Genomic DNA, 16,626 nt, shown 5'->3' with positions numbered 1-16,626 from the left:
TGCATATTTTTTTCAATTAGTGCAATTCATCAAGCTTTTTTGTTCAAAAACATTTGGCATTAATGTACTTCCATAACTTAGCACTGTCAACACTGTCAGAATTCCAGAATTCTAAAAGAAGAAGAGAGCTAGTGCAAGACAAGCATTTGTGGTTAAATAGTATATAATTTTTTTATTTTTTATTTAGAAAAAGATTTTGATAGGTCGGTAATTCAGTTTTATGCATGTTTTGCCCTCTAGGTCTCTGTGGCTGTTACGTAGATGAAAACTGTGGACAATCACATGCAATCATCATCTTTTAATCATCATCAACAGGTTTCTAAACGTTGCAGCATGGAAACACAGAAAGCATGCAAACTTTATTAAATCTAAGCAAGTTAAAAATAAAAAAAAGTTAACTTTATCATCATGTAAGTGAGAAGCTAACAAAATAATAACAATTACACGTTGTCATACATTATCAAACATGCCAGAACAATCCATGAGGATTTCCAGTGACCAGCACTACATTGGACCCTTTTCACATGGGTTTCTCAGAAGCAGAATTCATTATAGCAGTCATTATAGTTGGGTAAACTTCTATAGCAGTGAATGAGAGACTACATTAAATATATATTTTTTGAGTTCCTATTTGCTCAAACAGCAAAAGAAAAACACCACAATAGTGTTTTCACAACTTTCAAAAAAAGGGAAAAACAGAGATTAATAACGGCAGTCAAAAGAGAGAAAGGCGTCAATTTTACCATCACTCCCACAGCCGCTGTATTAGAAAACCCCTCACAGCAGTGTTAACTAGTTCCCTTTCAAAAGGGAACTCACACTGCATACTGAGACATGTTTGGGGAACGCCTTCGCGTGACTGGTATCTGAAGCAACTGTCAAATCACGGCAATCCTATTGGCCGGCGACAGCCAATGACATCATACTAGTGCGACCAGGAAGTATATAAGGGGCGCCTAAAGAACGTCATCCTCTTTTTCATCTTCAGGGACTGTTTATATGAAGCACTGTTCAAGGTAAGAATGGCTTGTTAAAGCAAACGTTTCAAGCGGTGTGCACATCCGTATCATAAATATTTGATGCTTGAAAACACACGTCTTGTGTGTTCTTTGTTAAAGCATGCATGCTCAGTTCTTGAGGGAGCTGTTGATGGGCGTTGTGAGCGTTTCCCACTGAGGAAGATCCACACTCATTTGTCTCTCTTCTTGAGAGGAAGTATTTTAGAGAGGTGTTTTTCTTTCACATTCTTCAGCAGCTGACGAGAATGTTTTGCTGATTGAGGATGCATTGTCTCTTGCATCCTCAGGATCAGCAGTCAGTGCTCTATATAATGTTTTGAGTGATGTGTGCATGTGTGTTCAAAGCTTTTTGACATTTAATCACACACGCACCTTGACAATCACCCTATGGTGAGTGTGTTGGTTTCATCTCATGAGTTTTTATTTGAAGCCTCCGCTCCACTGAGCTCCAGGTAGTTGATGACCTCAAGCATTGGCCTATGTTAAGGCCACCTTGATATTCCCTGTGGTGAGTGTGTTGGTTTCCTCTCACTTAGAGGTCATTGAGTTGAAGCCATGGCTCCACTGAGCTCCAGGTGGTCAGTTTTCCTGTGTTGAGTGAGCCAGCCTCCTTACTTTTGAGAGTCGTTTGCCTGAAGTCTTCGCTCCATTGAGCTCCAGGAAGGTCATGAGTGTGTGTGTCTGGCCTTTCTTTTTGGGCCTCACCGATATATGGCCTAGGCTAGTACTTTAGGAATATGTCTTTCTAGACAAAGGCGGTTCTGCTTGGGCTAAAAATGCAAGTAGCAGGCCCTGCTGTCTCCTCAATCTGCCTAGGTTGAGCAGAGAAGTTCCCTAGTGGTGTTAGGCACAGATAAATAGCCAGGTGATGTAGGCTTTCGTAGAAAGCATCCCCTGTGGTTGTCCTTTGAGCGTTGTTAGGCTTCCTCTCATTTAGAGAGTGAAAACTCTATGCTAAAGCCTCCGCTCTCTAGAGCTTTGGTAGTAGCTTGTCTAGTTAAGGCTTTAGAGCAATCTCTCCACCAAAAGCTCCTTGATTACTTTCAAGTTGCGGGGTCAAGTTTTGCAGGCTTCTCCTGTGGAATTTCTTACTGTTGAGGTCTCCATTCCTCCAGAGCTGAGCTCAGACAGTTAATACTCATCTTGGAGCAAGAGTTTTTGCTCAGGACTTCACCCTTGAGCCTTGTCTTGGATCTAGCTCACTTCGCTCCCAGAACTCTGCGCCCCATGTGAGCCCAACACCAGTGTCATCAAGTACTCCCTCCTTTCATGGCGGATTGAGTATGCGCCCTTAGAACCCCAGCACTGCCACAGGCTGACACCAAAGATCTTTTGGAGTAGTAGGCCCCTGGTTGGGGGACTTAGCAGGCCTCCCTGAGGCAGAGGCCCCAACAATTTGGGTACTAGGCAGCCAGTAAAGATTTGTTATAAGGTAGCTGGCCTTAGCAGGCCTCCCTGAGGGCGAGTCCCCAACAATTTGGGTACTTGGCAGCCAGTAAAGATTTATTATAAGGTAGCTGGCCTTAGCGGGCCTCCCTGAGGGTGAGTCCTCATCACAAATGTGTATCTGGCATGACTAAAAGCAGATTACTATCATGTTGCAGGCTCCCCTGGGAGCCTCCCTGATTCTAGCCCACAGCCTGGTCTGCTTATCAGGTCGAGCCTAGTACTCCCTATTCTCAGAGGGTTGTCTTTAGAGTGCTTAGCTCCCCAAGTCTGGTCAGACAGTTGAAGGCCTCCCTGTTAGATCAGCCCTTAGGCTGGAGTTACCCCCCTCATAAGGGTCCCTATTAGAGTGTACAGCCTCCTCAGTGCTTTGAAAAACAACTGGTTGCAAGGGTTATAAAGCACTATGCTGAGTCCTGCTCTCCAGGATGCCCATCTCTATGATCTGGTCTGAGTTGGTTACTGCAAGTTTGCAGTCCCTCCTACTGGACACCTCTTCTGGAGGCAAGTGTTTTCGAGGCTCTAGAAAACAGACAGGTTGTTGGCCAGACTAGGTTACAAGAGCAGACACAGACAGTCTAGGGTGTGACCAGAAGGGGTAGAGTGGTCTTTGGCATTTCTGTTGAAACTACCATTATTTGTGCTTAGTTACAAGCAATTTCTTGGCATGCACTCCCCTCAGCATGGCGGCATGGGTATTTTGTTCCCCAAATGTGTCTCAGGACGCACTGCGAGTTCCCTTTCAAAAGGGAATGTCTTGGGTTACAACTACAACCCTGGTTGCCTGAGTCTCCCTGCCATGCCTCCGGGCTGCCTGCGAACAGTTGCTTCAGATGATAAATGGATGACATGTTCTCTAGGCACCCCTTATATACTTCCTGGTCACACTAGTATGATGTCATAGGCTGTTGCCGGCCAATAGGATTGCCGTGATTTGACAGTTGCTTCAGATACCAGTCACGCGAAGTCGTTCCCCAAACGTGTCTCAGGACGCGGTGTCTTGTAACAGGGTGTTTCTTGTAATTTGATTCAAAGGTAATATATAATACAAAGTATAGTGTTATAAATGTACATACATTAAAAAAAATGAAAATAGAAAAAAAAACTTTGCGAGATTAACGATGTTGATGACCGTTAAAATGTGTCATCACAGTTTACAAAGACAAATATTATATATGATATTATATACATATCATGTAAATTAGATTTCATTTTATCATATACACTGTTGCATATAAACGAAATGGCACAATTTTTGCTTGTTGATTGCAAATATAAAACCAATTCAGAACCTCTCTGAAATAAAAGCATGAACATCTGTAGCTCCTGTGAAGAAGTGTCACTCAACAGACTCCTGCAGAGGATTTATAGTCCTGCTGTAACACACATATCAGCCGTGTGTTTGAAATGTAAATACTCAGTCAGCATTCACACATATACTGCAGTGGATATTTGAATCAGTCTCAATTTTTAGATCAAGAAATTAGAAAAAGAAATCCCTATTTGTTAATTTACATGATTAACAAGAGCAGATAACGTTCATAAATCTGCTGCTATATTATTATAAATGAATATAAAACCCTTTCTGTGCTTTGCTTTTGCATCTTAATAAGATGAGTGAACAGTTATGAGTTAAGTGAAGTGGTTAAAACATTTTGATTATAGTATTAATTTGTTTTCTTTATTGATGTTAAAGGGTTAGTTCACCCAAAAATGAAAATTCTGTCATTTATTACTTACCCTCATGCTGTTCCACACCCGTAAGACCTTCGTTAATCTTCGGAACACAAATTAAGATATTTTAATCTTCCTGAAGCAGTGTTTTGAAAACAGCCATCACTAAATAAGTCCTTATTTTGCTTTTTTGGCGCACCAAAAATATTCTCGTCGCTTTATAATATTAATATTGAACCACTGTACTCACATAAACTGATTTAAATATGTTTTTAGTACCTTTATGGATCTTGAGAGAGGAAATGTCATTGCTCCCTATGAAGGCCTCACCGAGCCATCGGATTTCAACTAAAGTATCTTAATTTGTGTTCCGAAGATTAACAAAGGTCTTACGGGTGTGGAACGGCATTAGGGTAAGAAATAAATGACAGAATTTTCAATTTTTGGGTGAACTAACCCTTTAAGAAATCCTAACAAAATCCTTACAGTATATTTGGGCTCAGTACCAAATAGACACCTTAACTAGAACACTAAAAACACACCAGCACACATACATTTCATAAAATATTCACTGTTGTAATACCTATGTGGATTTACACTAGTAAATCCACTTCCAGTAACTGCAGAAAGTGGACATGTCATCTAGTGATGTGGATGAATTCCAAAACGCATCATTTCATGGGTCACTGCATTGCCCACAATGCATCTAAAGTCTCTTCTTGCCTGATATGATGTCGTCATATACTTGTGCAGTGAGGGGGGTGTAGGTTTCCTGTGAAGTGTCCAGGAAGTAAAGCGGCTGCTGGACTGCATGTGGACTGAAGCCCTGCTGTACCAGTCTTCCCTTCTGCTGCTTGAACGTATCCGTCATGTCTAAGGAAGTCTGCCGAGGACAAAAACAGGAAAAGCACATAAAGACAAGGCAATGGCGCTGTGGGCAGAACGAATGTGCAATAGCACACATGCAGGGTGCGGTTTCATCCAGGAACATTAGCAGTACATAATACACCAGACCATCCAGTGCTGAACTATTCTGTTCTTACAACACGGATTTGGATCAATGGCTACTGTGAAGAGCACTATATGAATAATCTCAATATTTGATTTGCTGATGTATGTTGTTGTTAAAAATGCTCTTATGCTGTATAGTGCACATTAGTGCCAGTCCACTTTTTCAGTGCTGCTGGTTCCAGAAGTATTTCTTCCATTATTTTTTTTTCCTATAGGGATTTTTACACAGAATGTAAACGTAAAATGACAAACAAATTACTCTCACATGGTTTAAGTGTCCGTTGCTAGTTGATTCTTTGGAAATCATAAGAGAGGCTTTACATTTTTTCAACTTTTTATAAGCAAGATGCTGAATCAGTGGCGTAAGAATTTTTTTAGAAATGAAAACCTAAAAAAATGTGTTCAGAAGAAAATGTGATGTAATGACATGCTAACTTTAGTATAGCTGACTTCAGACAGCTGAGTTATTGAAAATTATGGCACTGCTAAGTGGGTGAATTACCACCTTGAGCTGTGTATTAACTTGATTTTTTTTTAATTTTTTTTTTTAAATCAAAATGCTAAATACATTTGTCCATCCACAAGTGGTCACAGACGACTTTGAGATTCATGATTATACCAGGTGGAAACAGGGCCACTGTAAACTTTGTATACTCACATACGATGATGTATACTATATATAGCAGATCTCAACTGCTTGATTGCCTGTAAATCGCAAAATGTACACTACTATCACCTACTACTATCACAATACTATTATCACCCAGCTCTAATCTGCTAAACGCAAAGATAATGCTTTAAGATATTAAGATATTATAAACAATAACATCATGATTTTCATTAAGGCTGCTTTGAAACAATGTGTAGGCCTATTGTGAAAAGTGCTTTATAAATACATTTGACTTGATTCAGTGGCCTGACATGTCAACTTCTGCTTCAACCACTGATGAGAAAATATAATGATCATGAAGGTTTCAAACATACAGTGCAGGTTAGCAAAAAAAAGCAGCAAAGAGAGAAAGAGAGAGAGAGAGATACCTGAACTCTTAGAAACCACGGCCATGCGTACGGAGGAAGAGTGTGGAGCAGATGACCATAGAGTTTCTCTCCATCCAATCCATGCCCATCCTTCAGCACAATAGCAGCCATTCCTGCTCGACCCTCATATCCTGCCAAAAACATCAGCATTCATTCACACAAGAAGCGCTCACACGAGTTCCAGTGACAAAACACAGTTAGAAGAAACCACTGTACTTGAAACACTGAAATCTTTTCAAATGTAATTAGTGCTTAAGTCTAAGTTTATTATTCAATTTTTTTTTTCCGATAAATACAAATCAAATCATTATTTATATACACTACAGAACTACAAGAACAGCCCTGTAAATCTGTCTAACAACTACTTTACTCCAGCAATAATTAGACAAACCTGACACTGAGAATACAGTCAACTCAAATCACCTGGTACAGTGACACCATACACACTGACATCCAGCAGGAAGTCCAGACAGCCCAAAACTTCAGACACCTCAGTAGTAGAGACATTTTCTCCTTTCCACCTGCAAACCAACAAAGAACATGATTGATAATGTGGTCTCGCTGTCCTCCCAGCCTTAAGGAGGTCAGTGTGTAAATAACACAGACAACCATTTTGGCCTTTCTTATCATGTGAAAATTAAAGACCCGTTCACACCAAGGATGATAACTATGAAAATAACGATAAAGTTACAGTTCTAAAAATCAGTTTATATATAAAAGAATAGCAGAGTCCACACCACAACTATAAAGAAAATGGCACAGAGAAACTACATTGTTGGAATCACTTTCAGAACTATTTTTTTCCAGCTGACGAATGACAAAAACATCAGCCAATCAGAATCCACCGGCAGGCTTAGAATAAACAACATTATCCACTGGTATGGACACTAATATAGGGTGCTTCTCAAATGGAAGGCTGCATCCTACAAAGGCTGCATATCTTGGCTGCCACGTCATCAAACGTCACTGAAAGCCATCTCAATCGGAAGGATCCTTGAAAGGCAGCCTTTGTTTCTAGTCCTTCGTTCAGCTGAATTTGAAGGATGCATGGGATTTATGCATTACGTCTCATTCTAGCTTTTAATGCTGAGGAGGACACACAAGCCTCTGAAGGACTGAACTAGGAAGGACACATCCTCAGTAGGATGCACCCTTCTGTTTGAGAAGCACCGTTATTGTTATTGGTGTGAATGGGCTTTAAGAACAGAGCAAATGGAAAATGATCCTAGCAGTCATTTGAGTTCACATTTCACATGGACAGGTTTCAAACTGAAAGAGAAAGACAAATAAAGAATCCTCTTCTGTAAAAGCTATAGATGGAGACTAATAGATGAAACCATATTTGAAACCACAAATCGTTCATATTGTGAGAACAGTCATTTTGGCTTATCGTGTCCCCCTGTACTGGAGAAATTTTGCCTATACACAATGAGGAAAAACTGTATTACTTTTTCCTCTATGCGTTCTGTTAGAAGAAAAGGGCTCCTTGTAATCCCAGCTAAACTATCAGTCAAGCTCAACATCACTCTTCATGTTTCAAGAGGGCCATTTTGCTGAAATCATTTTGTGAAAATCTTTAATAAAACATAAATAATCAAAAGCCTATTTGTTAATAAAAAATAAAAGTAAAATATTTTTATTTAACTTTTGTTTAGCATCTTAAATTACTGTATTTTATTATTATCAAGCTAGGAATCGCTCTTGCTGTACTAGTCAAACCAATTGGTCTGCACAGTGCTGCTTCAAGTTGAACACACCTTAAATCTGCAGTGGTCAGGGGGTACACCGGCCACATAATGTAAAGCTCTTTGAGTGTCCAGAAAAGCGCTATATAAATGTAAGGAATTATTAATTAGGGAATTATAATACAAGTCGTAGCTCTCAGAAAATTACGAGTTTACACGTTGTAATTACAAGTTCTACAAAGACGTGAAGGCTTTTTACAGTTCAGAATCATTACGGTAATTACGACATGGCGTGAACGCACCTATATCAACCACTCACCCTTCAACATTACTGTCACAGACAGTCACATGACCAAAATGCATAGAGGATGTAAACATTCTGGGGCACAGAGCAGAAAAAGACAAAGAGAAAATGAAAAACAATGCAATAAAATCAGGACAGCAATGTCCAAATGAACAAACAGAAATTGCTAAGCCCTTTTTTTTTTAAATTGTAAATCATGAAGTCAATCAACATTTAATGTTGTGTGTGTGATTCATATTGATCCGATGAGTTTTTGGAAACTCTTGCTACTTCATACTTCAGTATAAGGCTGCACGATTAATCGCAATTAAACCGCACACGATTTGGCAAGGCTGCGATTATTTATGTGCAGCATGTCAGAGCTGTACAGCTCTGTGATCAGTAGTAAATGCTTCTCCATCTGAAAGTTAGAGGGCGCTCTTGTGCAGAAACTCCAAATATGCCCTGCCGCAGAAGTAGATAACACACATCATTCCAGGAAATCCCTATGTGCATCATACCATTGCTGTAGCTGAATAAACAGAAGATTGAAAAGCTTTGATTGATTAAACATGACTAATAAACACACGACTGCCTTATTCTGTGTATTCATCTCACAGAAGGATGCTCAACTGTCATTATGAAGTGAGTTTGGAGTAAAAACATGTTATTAAATGTCTTTTGTTGGACAAGATATTAATTAATGCTTCTCATCTGTTGATTTCAAATGTACATAAGCGACTCAAACTCGCAGTGCTTTCAGATGGATTAGCATTTGGAGCCATAGATCATTGACAAGCTGCACATTTATATAAAAAAAAAAAAAAAAAAAACACGTTAAGAAAAACGTTTAAGTGCGATTCCAATGTTATTTTTCTAATCGTGCGATAAATCGTGCAGACCTACTTCAGTACAAAACAGTGCTGAATTTTGACAAAAAGTGATTTTTAAATGTTATAATAGTGATTTTACATAATGACTAAATATAAATCCAAAAGCAAAACATGAATTATATTATATTAGGGAGTGGAAATGACAAGCCAATGAGTAATCCACCGCAGCCATCTACTGGTTATAGTGGCAATATGTCATTTTAATTTTTAAATGTTTGTTTTCCACCAGGTGGCAGAACTCTCCCACTTAAGCATGGCACATTTCCCATGAGGGGAGAGAAAAAAAAAAAAAAAAAAAAAAAAAAATTCTTTAAAGTGAATTTTACATATAACATTCCCATTTTATATAAAAATATACAAAAAAAATTGAAATTTTGAAGAAAAAAAAAAATACCATAAATCCCTCCAAAACTGCTTAAAAAAGTGAGCAATATTACATCAGTTGTTTGAAAACTACTGTCTCAGGGTCAAACAGCTGTCAGGGTGTTAATGGGGGTGTTTTACAACAATTTTAAAAAAAATTCTATGGTATCAAAAATGGTGGGAGGTTGCATCTTTGTCACTTTTTTCAGCCTTGATGAGTTTGCATCCTTCCAAGCACATTACAGCGTGCAGTCAAACATGATATCCAAAACAACTAGGGGTGTAATGATACCCTCATATCACTATTCGATACATATCACGATACTGAACTCATGATACAATTTTATTGTGATACTCCAAGACATATGGTAAAAGGTAACAAAAAAAAAAAATAAATAAAAATACTGTTGATTAAAATGATACATTTCGTATTACATTGGGGGTGGAAATTAATTGGACTTGTTGCTGGTAACACAATGCACAGGACAATGGTGACATCAGAATAAAAATATTCATGATTCTGAAGCTGAAAATACAGAATTATTTTAGACAAATATGCTTGCACTATGTCACTGGCTAGATATATTTAAAAGAATATAGGCCACTTCTTACTGGTAACATAATACATTTGGCATTATCAGGACCCACAAATATCCCCCCATTGTATTATTATACATTATATTCAACATTATATATAGTAGTTTAACAGTACTCTGTAAAACTTTCTGTGAGTTAGTCTTAGGGGATAAAATTTATGGGGGTGATGGGGGTGGCTTAGTTGTGGCTCTGGGGTGCGTTTCCCAAACAACGATGTAACTCGCTGCTGAACTACCATAGTACGATGAATCATTGTACAAATCAACTAGCTAGTCACGACTGTTTCCCAAAACCGTATTGTTGTAAACCTGTCGTTTAACCACATTGGTGAATGACGCATGTGGTGAGTAATAACTTCTTTAAATTAATCAGTTTGAGATCGAATTAATGCTAGATTTTTTGCTATAAATTACAGACATGGCATCAGAGGACTAATTCTCATTTTCCTCAGTTATTTTGCTTTCTTTCCAAATTCAATCAAATGCTTGTTCTTACGTACCAGAGCATGTACGTACATGCACTCCTCAAAAACGGTACTTTAAATCTCTTGACAAACTAAAATATGTAAATGACATTTGTATATATTCAAAATAAAAGTATATACAATGTATATACATTATACTTAATGTCAGCTTTCTTATTTTGCTCAAGATAACGAATTATTAAGTCCACATGTCATAAAAACAAGAAACTATGCTTCTAACCACAGCTCGAGAGCTGTTGTTCCAACCACACAAGTTTGCGATGCAGTTTGTGAATGTTTGTTTGAACTATGGTTTTCGGGAAACACCAAATCATTGAACTATGCAAGTAACAACGGAACTTGCAATGTTAGTTGGCTAACAATGCTTTTGGGAAATGCACCCCTGGTTGGCTCTTATGACAAATGGATTGTGATGTTTCTCATTAGGGCGAAAGCATTTGTTAAAAGAATAGATGTAAATGTAAAGTCTACATCAGTTGTGTATATGCGTGTGTCAAAAGTTTCTCTGTGAGGGTTCAGTTAATGTAAGACAGGAAATTCCAAGATGTGCTGGACAGGAAATGCTCTGTGTTTGTAATTTTATTGCATGAAGGTTGTGCTTTTGGGCAGATTCTTCAGAAGTCCCACCAAGTTAGACTTGGCCAGACCCTCTGCCAGATCCCTGAAGGGTTTAAAAACCACCATGAAACTGCTCCTGTTCATACTTAGTCCTATCAAAGATGTCATTATGACTGGTGGTGACCTCTTGGAGCTAAAAGCCAAAATTAAATGGAACACAAAGATTCCCCACAATAAAGTTACATTTGCAAGAATGAGGGAAATCACAGTGAATTAAAGACCTGAATGTGTCTCCAATCCTGTCTTTGAAGTAGACGAAGTCTCTGTGGTCCTGAAGCATCAAATCACCGGTGTTGAAATACACATCTCCCATCTTAAAGACATCCCTCAGCAGCTTCCTTTCTGACATGGCTTTATCACCCGCGTAGCCCAGGAAAGGGTTGGTGAACATCACTGGAGCCACCAGTAACCCTGCTTCCCCTGAAACCACATGAGTCTGGCCTGAGGATAACATGCTCCTTTATCCAGACAAAACAGAGATCTGACTTGATCCAGTTTCTAAGTATCCGTTTCCGAGTCACGTAGCAATATTCTAATAAATATGGTAAAGCTGTCTGCTCTTAAAATGTGATACATATATATAAAAAAAAAAAAAAAAAAAACATTTATTAAGATCTCACCTTTACTCACTTTAATGCAGTGTCCTGTGTCTGTCCGTATGGGTTCATATGTTTGTGGATCACATTTTAAAAATTCAAAAGGCAGACTGAGCTGAAATAAATCAGAGAAAAGATCTACATTACATCAAAAAGTACATTCAAATTTCTAAGTGAACTGCAATTCATCTTTGAACCTCATTCATTATACATTTAAACTCAGTGTTATTGGAAAGTTGCATTAATAAACCTCAAATCTAAAAAACAAAAAAAACAAAACAAAACAAACAGACCTTATTAAAATAACTTGCTCTTCCAATTGGTCCAATTTCATCAGTGTAATTAACAAAGCCAATACTGGCCTCCGTTAAACCATAAGCTTCACGAATTTGGATTTTTCCAAAACGTCTGACAAACTCCTTCCAAACATCAGCTCTAAGACCACTTCCTGCGGCGAGGCGAACATTATGAGCCATATCCTCTGCAGTCTGTAAACAATCAAATACAGCAAAATCTTAAACAATGTCATCTACATCAACACAATATTAACACAATGAAACAAAACCCCTAAAAATACAGTACATATTTTAGCATGTAGTACAAACCTTTGGTTGATTGACCAAATATCGACAGAGTTCTCCAATATACTGAAACACCGTAATATCATACTTCAGACAGTCCTTCCAAAACTGGCTGGCAGAGAACTTCCTCTTCAAAACACATGTAGCCCCTAAAATTTAATGCTCCATATTAGGATTATGATTACACTGTTCCTAGATTAAAGGCACAATATGTACAATTTTTAGAATAAAATATCCAAACACCAGTAGAACAATGTTATAATGTAATGTTTTGTTAACTTACATTATCTCAAATGTTTCCAAGAATGTTTAAATCCAGAGAAATAAGCATTTTTAACCAGAACATGGACAAGAACATGTCTATGCGTCGCCTATCAATGACATCATACCCTCGATTTTTGGTTTTATTTTGTAGAAACCATGGAAACACCAAAGACGCTTTAATATTATGTTTTATTAGACAGGTGAGCAACTGTTTGGACACATTCATCAACAGAAAACCAATCATTGCTATATAGCTCAACACGGTTAGTCTTATTGTTTAAATCTTGTTTTCTTGATTTATCAGCAATACCATGTTTTACCATGCCCAATATCGATCTAGCTGACTGCAGTGTGCAACAAATGTCTCACAGTAGCTGCCGAGTGAATGCACAGAGTAGCGTTATAACAACTTTCAACACACAAATGTATCTAATATGATAAAACAGTGGTGCGTTACTCCACATATGCTTGAGCGGAAGAGCTCATCTGCAGCATAATTAAAGTTTCACTGCTCTCGAGCCGTGTGCCGCGCTTATCTTTCATTACTAATCCCTCCAGCGGCCTCGTTCCACTCCAATGGCTTTCAGCTACACCCTGCTTTATACTACAAAAATGAATTTAAAAAATGAATACATTTTTAATACATTAGCTCATCCATTAATATGATTTCTACCCGAGTCTTGTCTAATTCTTTTTCATCAGTGTGAAGACAACACCTCCCATGATTCCGCGAAATCAAAGCATCATCAAGCTACTCCTTTGTTTTGAATAAGTGACATCTAGAAGTTTTCATGTTTGTAAACGCCTTTCTTACAGGTCACTTACAATATTTACATGTAAGCCTTTAAGACATCACATATAATGTGTAGAAAAATAGCAAAGTATTCTGTGGCACTTGTGATTTGTCATATCATTGTGTTGGGATGATCATACCGAGATCAATGCAGCCGCCAATGCCAAGCAGCGATGCAGACATGTGGTAGAGCGGCAGTGTCAGATAGACTTTATCACTGGCATGAGCACCACACAAACGGAGGAAGGCCATACACATCACAGCTTTGATGTGACTAATTCGAGCAGCTTTCGGCAGTCCTAAAAACGAAAGAAAAAGACAGAGACCGTCATATGTGCTCAAAATTAAGCACTTCACACCTCAGAATAGAACAGAATAGAATAGAATAAAATAGAATAGAATATTCATTCCCACATGATTGGTCCGGTAGAAATGGCTGTTCATTAATTTACAGTGGTGGGTCTGAAGTATTTTTCTTGATTTCTGATTGAATTCCTTTGGTTCTTTTGATAATCACCATCCTGAAATGTTAAGAAATGAAAAACCTGTATGTACTGTACCTGTAGTGCCAGATGTGAAGATAAACAAGAAGTTGGACATGAGGTTTGGCTGAGGGGCATCAACCACAGGCTTCTCTGTAGAAGCTGATTCCAGCTTGTCCAGCAACGTCCTGACATTCTTCTGTGTGGAGCTCTCTGCTGCCACCCAAACATCCATCCCAGTGTCTGTCAGCATCAGCAGCACCTCATCCAGAGACTTCATCAAGTCTACAAGCATGGAAAAAGTTAATGTCATTATATGGCTGCAGGAGTAAAGAGGCTTATATTTCAAAATAAAAAAAGCATGACTACAGACTTTATATGTACATAAGTACATATAATTCTATTAATATGGTAATATTAAAAAAACTTTTTAAAATTTCACAATTAAATTGCCAACAATTCTGAGTACAGAACATTTTTGGTCTGCTACGTAAAAAATTAATGAAGGTCTTGTAAAAGTGTCTTGGTTGCTGCAGCATCTTCTGTGATCAGACTATCCCAATCATTTATTTATTTTTTTTTAATTGTGTGCTCATAGTCTCACTAATTACCAACACAAACCAAATAATATATCCAATAATAACAACAACAACAACAACAACAACTTGACTGTACATTTCCTGAATAAAATGTGAGTGGTGCTTGCAGTGACATTACACTTGTTGGAATAGTAGAATGTACCGAGTCGGTCTCAGAATGTTAATCAATTCATGAATTTTGTCTGCCCTTCTAATAACTGCCAAACAATACCCTAGCAACCACCCAGAATAATTTAGTCTCATTTTCAAATGTCAACTTTCTCTTGAAACTGACAAAAATATGTATTTAAATATTACCAATACCAGTATAAATAGCCTTCATTTTGGTTGTTTGTTTGGGTTTGATTTGTGTTGTAACAATGTTCAGCCAGACCAGGCTTTGTCAAAAAAAAAAGAAGTTTCTTTTGACAAACTTTTCTTGTTGTTTGTAAATTGTTTTCAAATCATACAATACAAAATAAGCAACCAAAACAACTACGAGCATGACATAAGAGCTGTAGTAAAGACATTTTGTGATTCTACCCCACACATTCTCACAAGATGAAACATGTTCACTTTGACTTGATGGGAAGTTGGCCAGTGAATTAGGGCAGCGACTTGGGGAAGTCTCTCGATTTTTTTATGCGCAAACATAGTATATATTGTATATCGTAGTTATATAGCGTGATAATAATATATCTCGTGATTATACCTGAGCGTCGCGTTGTTGTCGGGTTTAATTATGACGCTTACCTGAGCCAATGACGAGCGCTTTAGCACCACAGCTGTGCAAACAGTGCTGCAAAGACTGAGATTTGATGTTAAAGTTGAGAAACGCGACCTCACATCCCAGCTTACAGAGTCCGAACCAAACGCAGATGAAATCCGCCTCATTATTCATCAGAAGCGCCACAATATCACCATGTTTCAGACCACAGTGAGATTTCAACACGTTAGCGAATCTGTTGCTCCGCACATCCACGTCTCTATAGGTGAGAATCTGCTCTTCGAACACAATAAAAGTTTTCTCCGGGATATTTCTGGCTTGAAGCTCAAAACACTGGAGATATGTGACAACTCCGCGCTTCATCCTCGCCATCATCGCCCTCCCCACGCGCCGAACTTTCACGTAATATATCAAGTCATCCCAAAAGTAAGGGTAAAACTTCCTTTGAATAACCAAAAGAGTGACAATCCCGACAGCCAGAGTGCTGATGGCCCAGCTCATCATGATGTGTTGGTATGTAACTCACACAGTGATGAGAACCGTTTGTGTTGAGCTGCTGGAATCTTCACCCATACTTAAATACCCTCAGACGGTACTGCGCATGCGCAAGACTGGGTTTTCAACCTCAGTCTCATTAAACCATTCATTATATTCGTTATCATGAAACAAAAACATACACTACGCCCAGCGAGCAGGGGGAGCAAGAAATTCGGTTCTCTCTCACTTCACACCATCATACTGAAACAAATATTTACATATATCCCCTGGAAGCTTAGAGAGTTTGGTTTAAGTCCAAACCTCTCATAATCTAATAACCTGTCTATGTATGCCCAAAAGTGCTTTCCAGGTAGGCATCTCACTAGGTTGTGAGACTGCAATTCTACCAACACACATAATTTACTGTCTTTTAATGATGGATGCAAATATTTATTAATATATATACAAAAATAACTTTAGGTTAATGTTAAAATATCATGATAATGTCAAGATAAAAGTAAAAAGTAACTTTGCAGTGCTTTCTCACATCATAACTGCAATACACTCATTAATATAAAACATGCCAAGTTGTTTGTTGTTGTTGTTGTTGTTATATGATTAGAAAAGTATGGCAATATGTACAAACAATAATTTTTGTATATAAACCATGAGTGCATTGTCAGTGTATTACTGACCAGATACAACGCATATTTATTAAATAAGTAACACTTTGTGCTCGTTTTATTATAGGATGACAAATTTGTACAACTACACCACCGATCAAAACAAGTCTGGAATAATTATGAATTTTAATGTTTTTGAAATAGGCCTAAGTCTCTTATGGCTGCATCTATTTAATTTAAAATACAGTAAAACAGTATTGTAAAATATTATTTTATATTATAAATATTATGATTTTTTTTTTCTCTGCGGTCATTATTCCAGTCTTCAGAGTCTCATGATTATTGTTGGTGCTGGTGGTTCTTATTATTATCAGTGTTGAAAACTATTTTTGTG

General features: G+C 37.9%; 1 protein-coding gene across 1 annotated transcript; it reads right to left on the bottom strand.

Moving 5' to 3' along the window:
- Positions 1–4,516: 4,516 nt before the first annotated feature.
- Positions 4,517–16,045, bottom strand: LOC125255235 (long-chain fatty acid transport protein 6). The gene is made up of 10 exons (XM_048170288.1): positions 15,159–16,045; positions 13,906–14,112; positions 13,486–13,644; positions 12,313–12,437; positions 12,001–12,195; positions 11,732–11,822; positions 11,333–11,531; positions 6,612–6,709; positions 6,189–6,319; positions 4,517–5,022 (listed from the first exon to the last, which is right to left on the bottom strand). Exons 1-10 carry the CDS (start codon positions 15,634–15,636, stop codon positions 4,846–4,848), a joined length of 1,860 nt encoding a protein of 619 aa, XP_048026245.1. The 5' UTR covers positions 15,637–16,045; the 3' UTR covers positions 4,517–4,845.
- Between the last annotated feature and the right edge of the window lie 581 nt (positions 16,046–16,626).

Source organism: Megalobrama amblycephala, linkage group LG2 (genome assembly GCF_018812025.1).
Source record: "Megalobrama amblycephala isolate DHTTF-2021 linkage group LG2, ASM1881202v1, whole genome shotgun sequence".
Taxonomy (NCBI): domain Eukaryota; kingdom Metazoa; phylum Chordata; class Actinopteri; order Cypriniformes; family Xenocyprididae; genus Megalobrama; species Megalobrama amblycephala.
This window is presented reverse-complemented; position numbering and strand designations above follow the sequence as displayed.

Coding starts and splice junctions, on each gene's coding strand:
- LOC125255235 (XM_048170288.1), bottom strand. CDS start 15,636: ATGATGAGCTGGGCCATCAGCACTCTGGCTGTCGGGATTGTCACTCTT. Junction 6,710..11,332: donor AGGATTGGAGACACATTCAG/GTCTTTAATTCA, acceptor GTTGGTTTGCAG/GTGGAAAGGAGAAAATGTCT. Junction 6,320..6,611: donor GTATGGTGTCACTGTACCAG/GTGATTTGAGTT, acceptor TGTTTTTGGCAG/GATATGAGGGTCGAGCAGGA.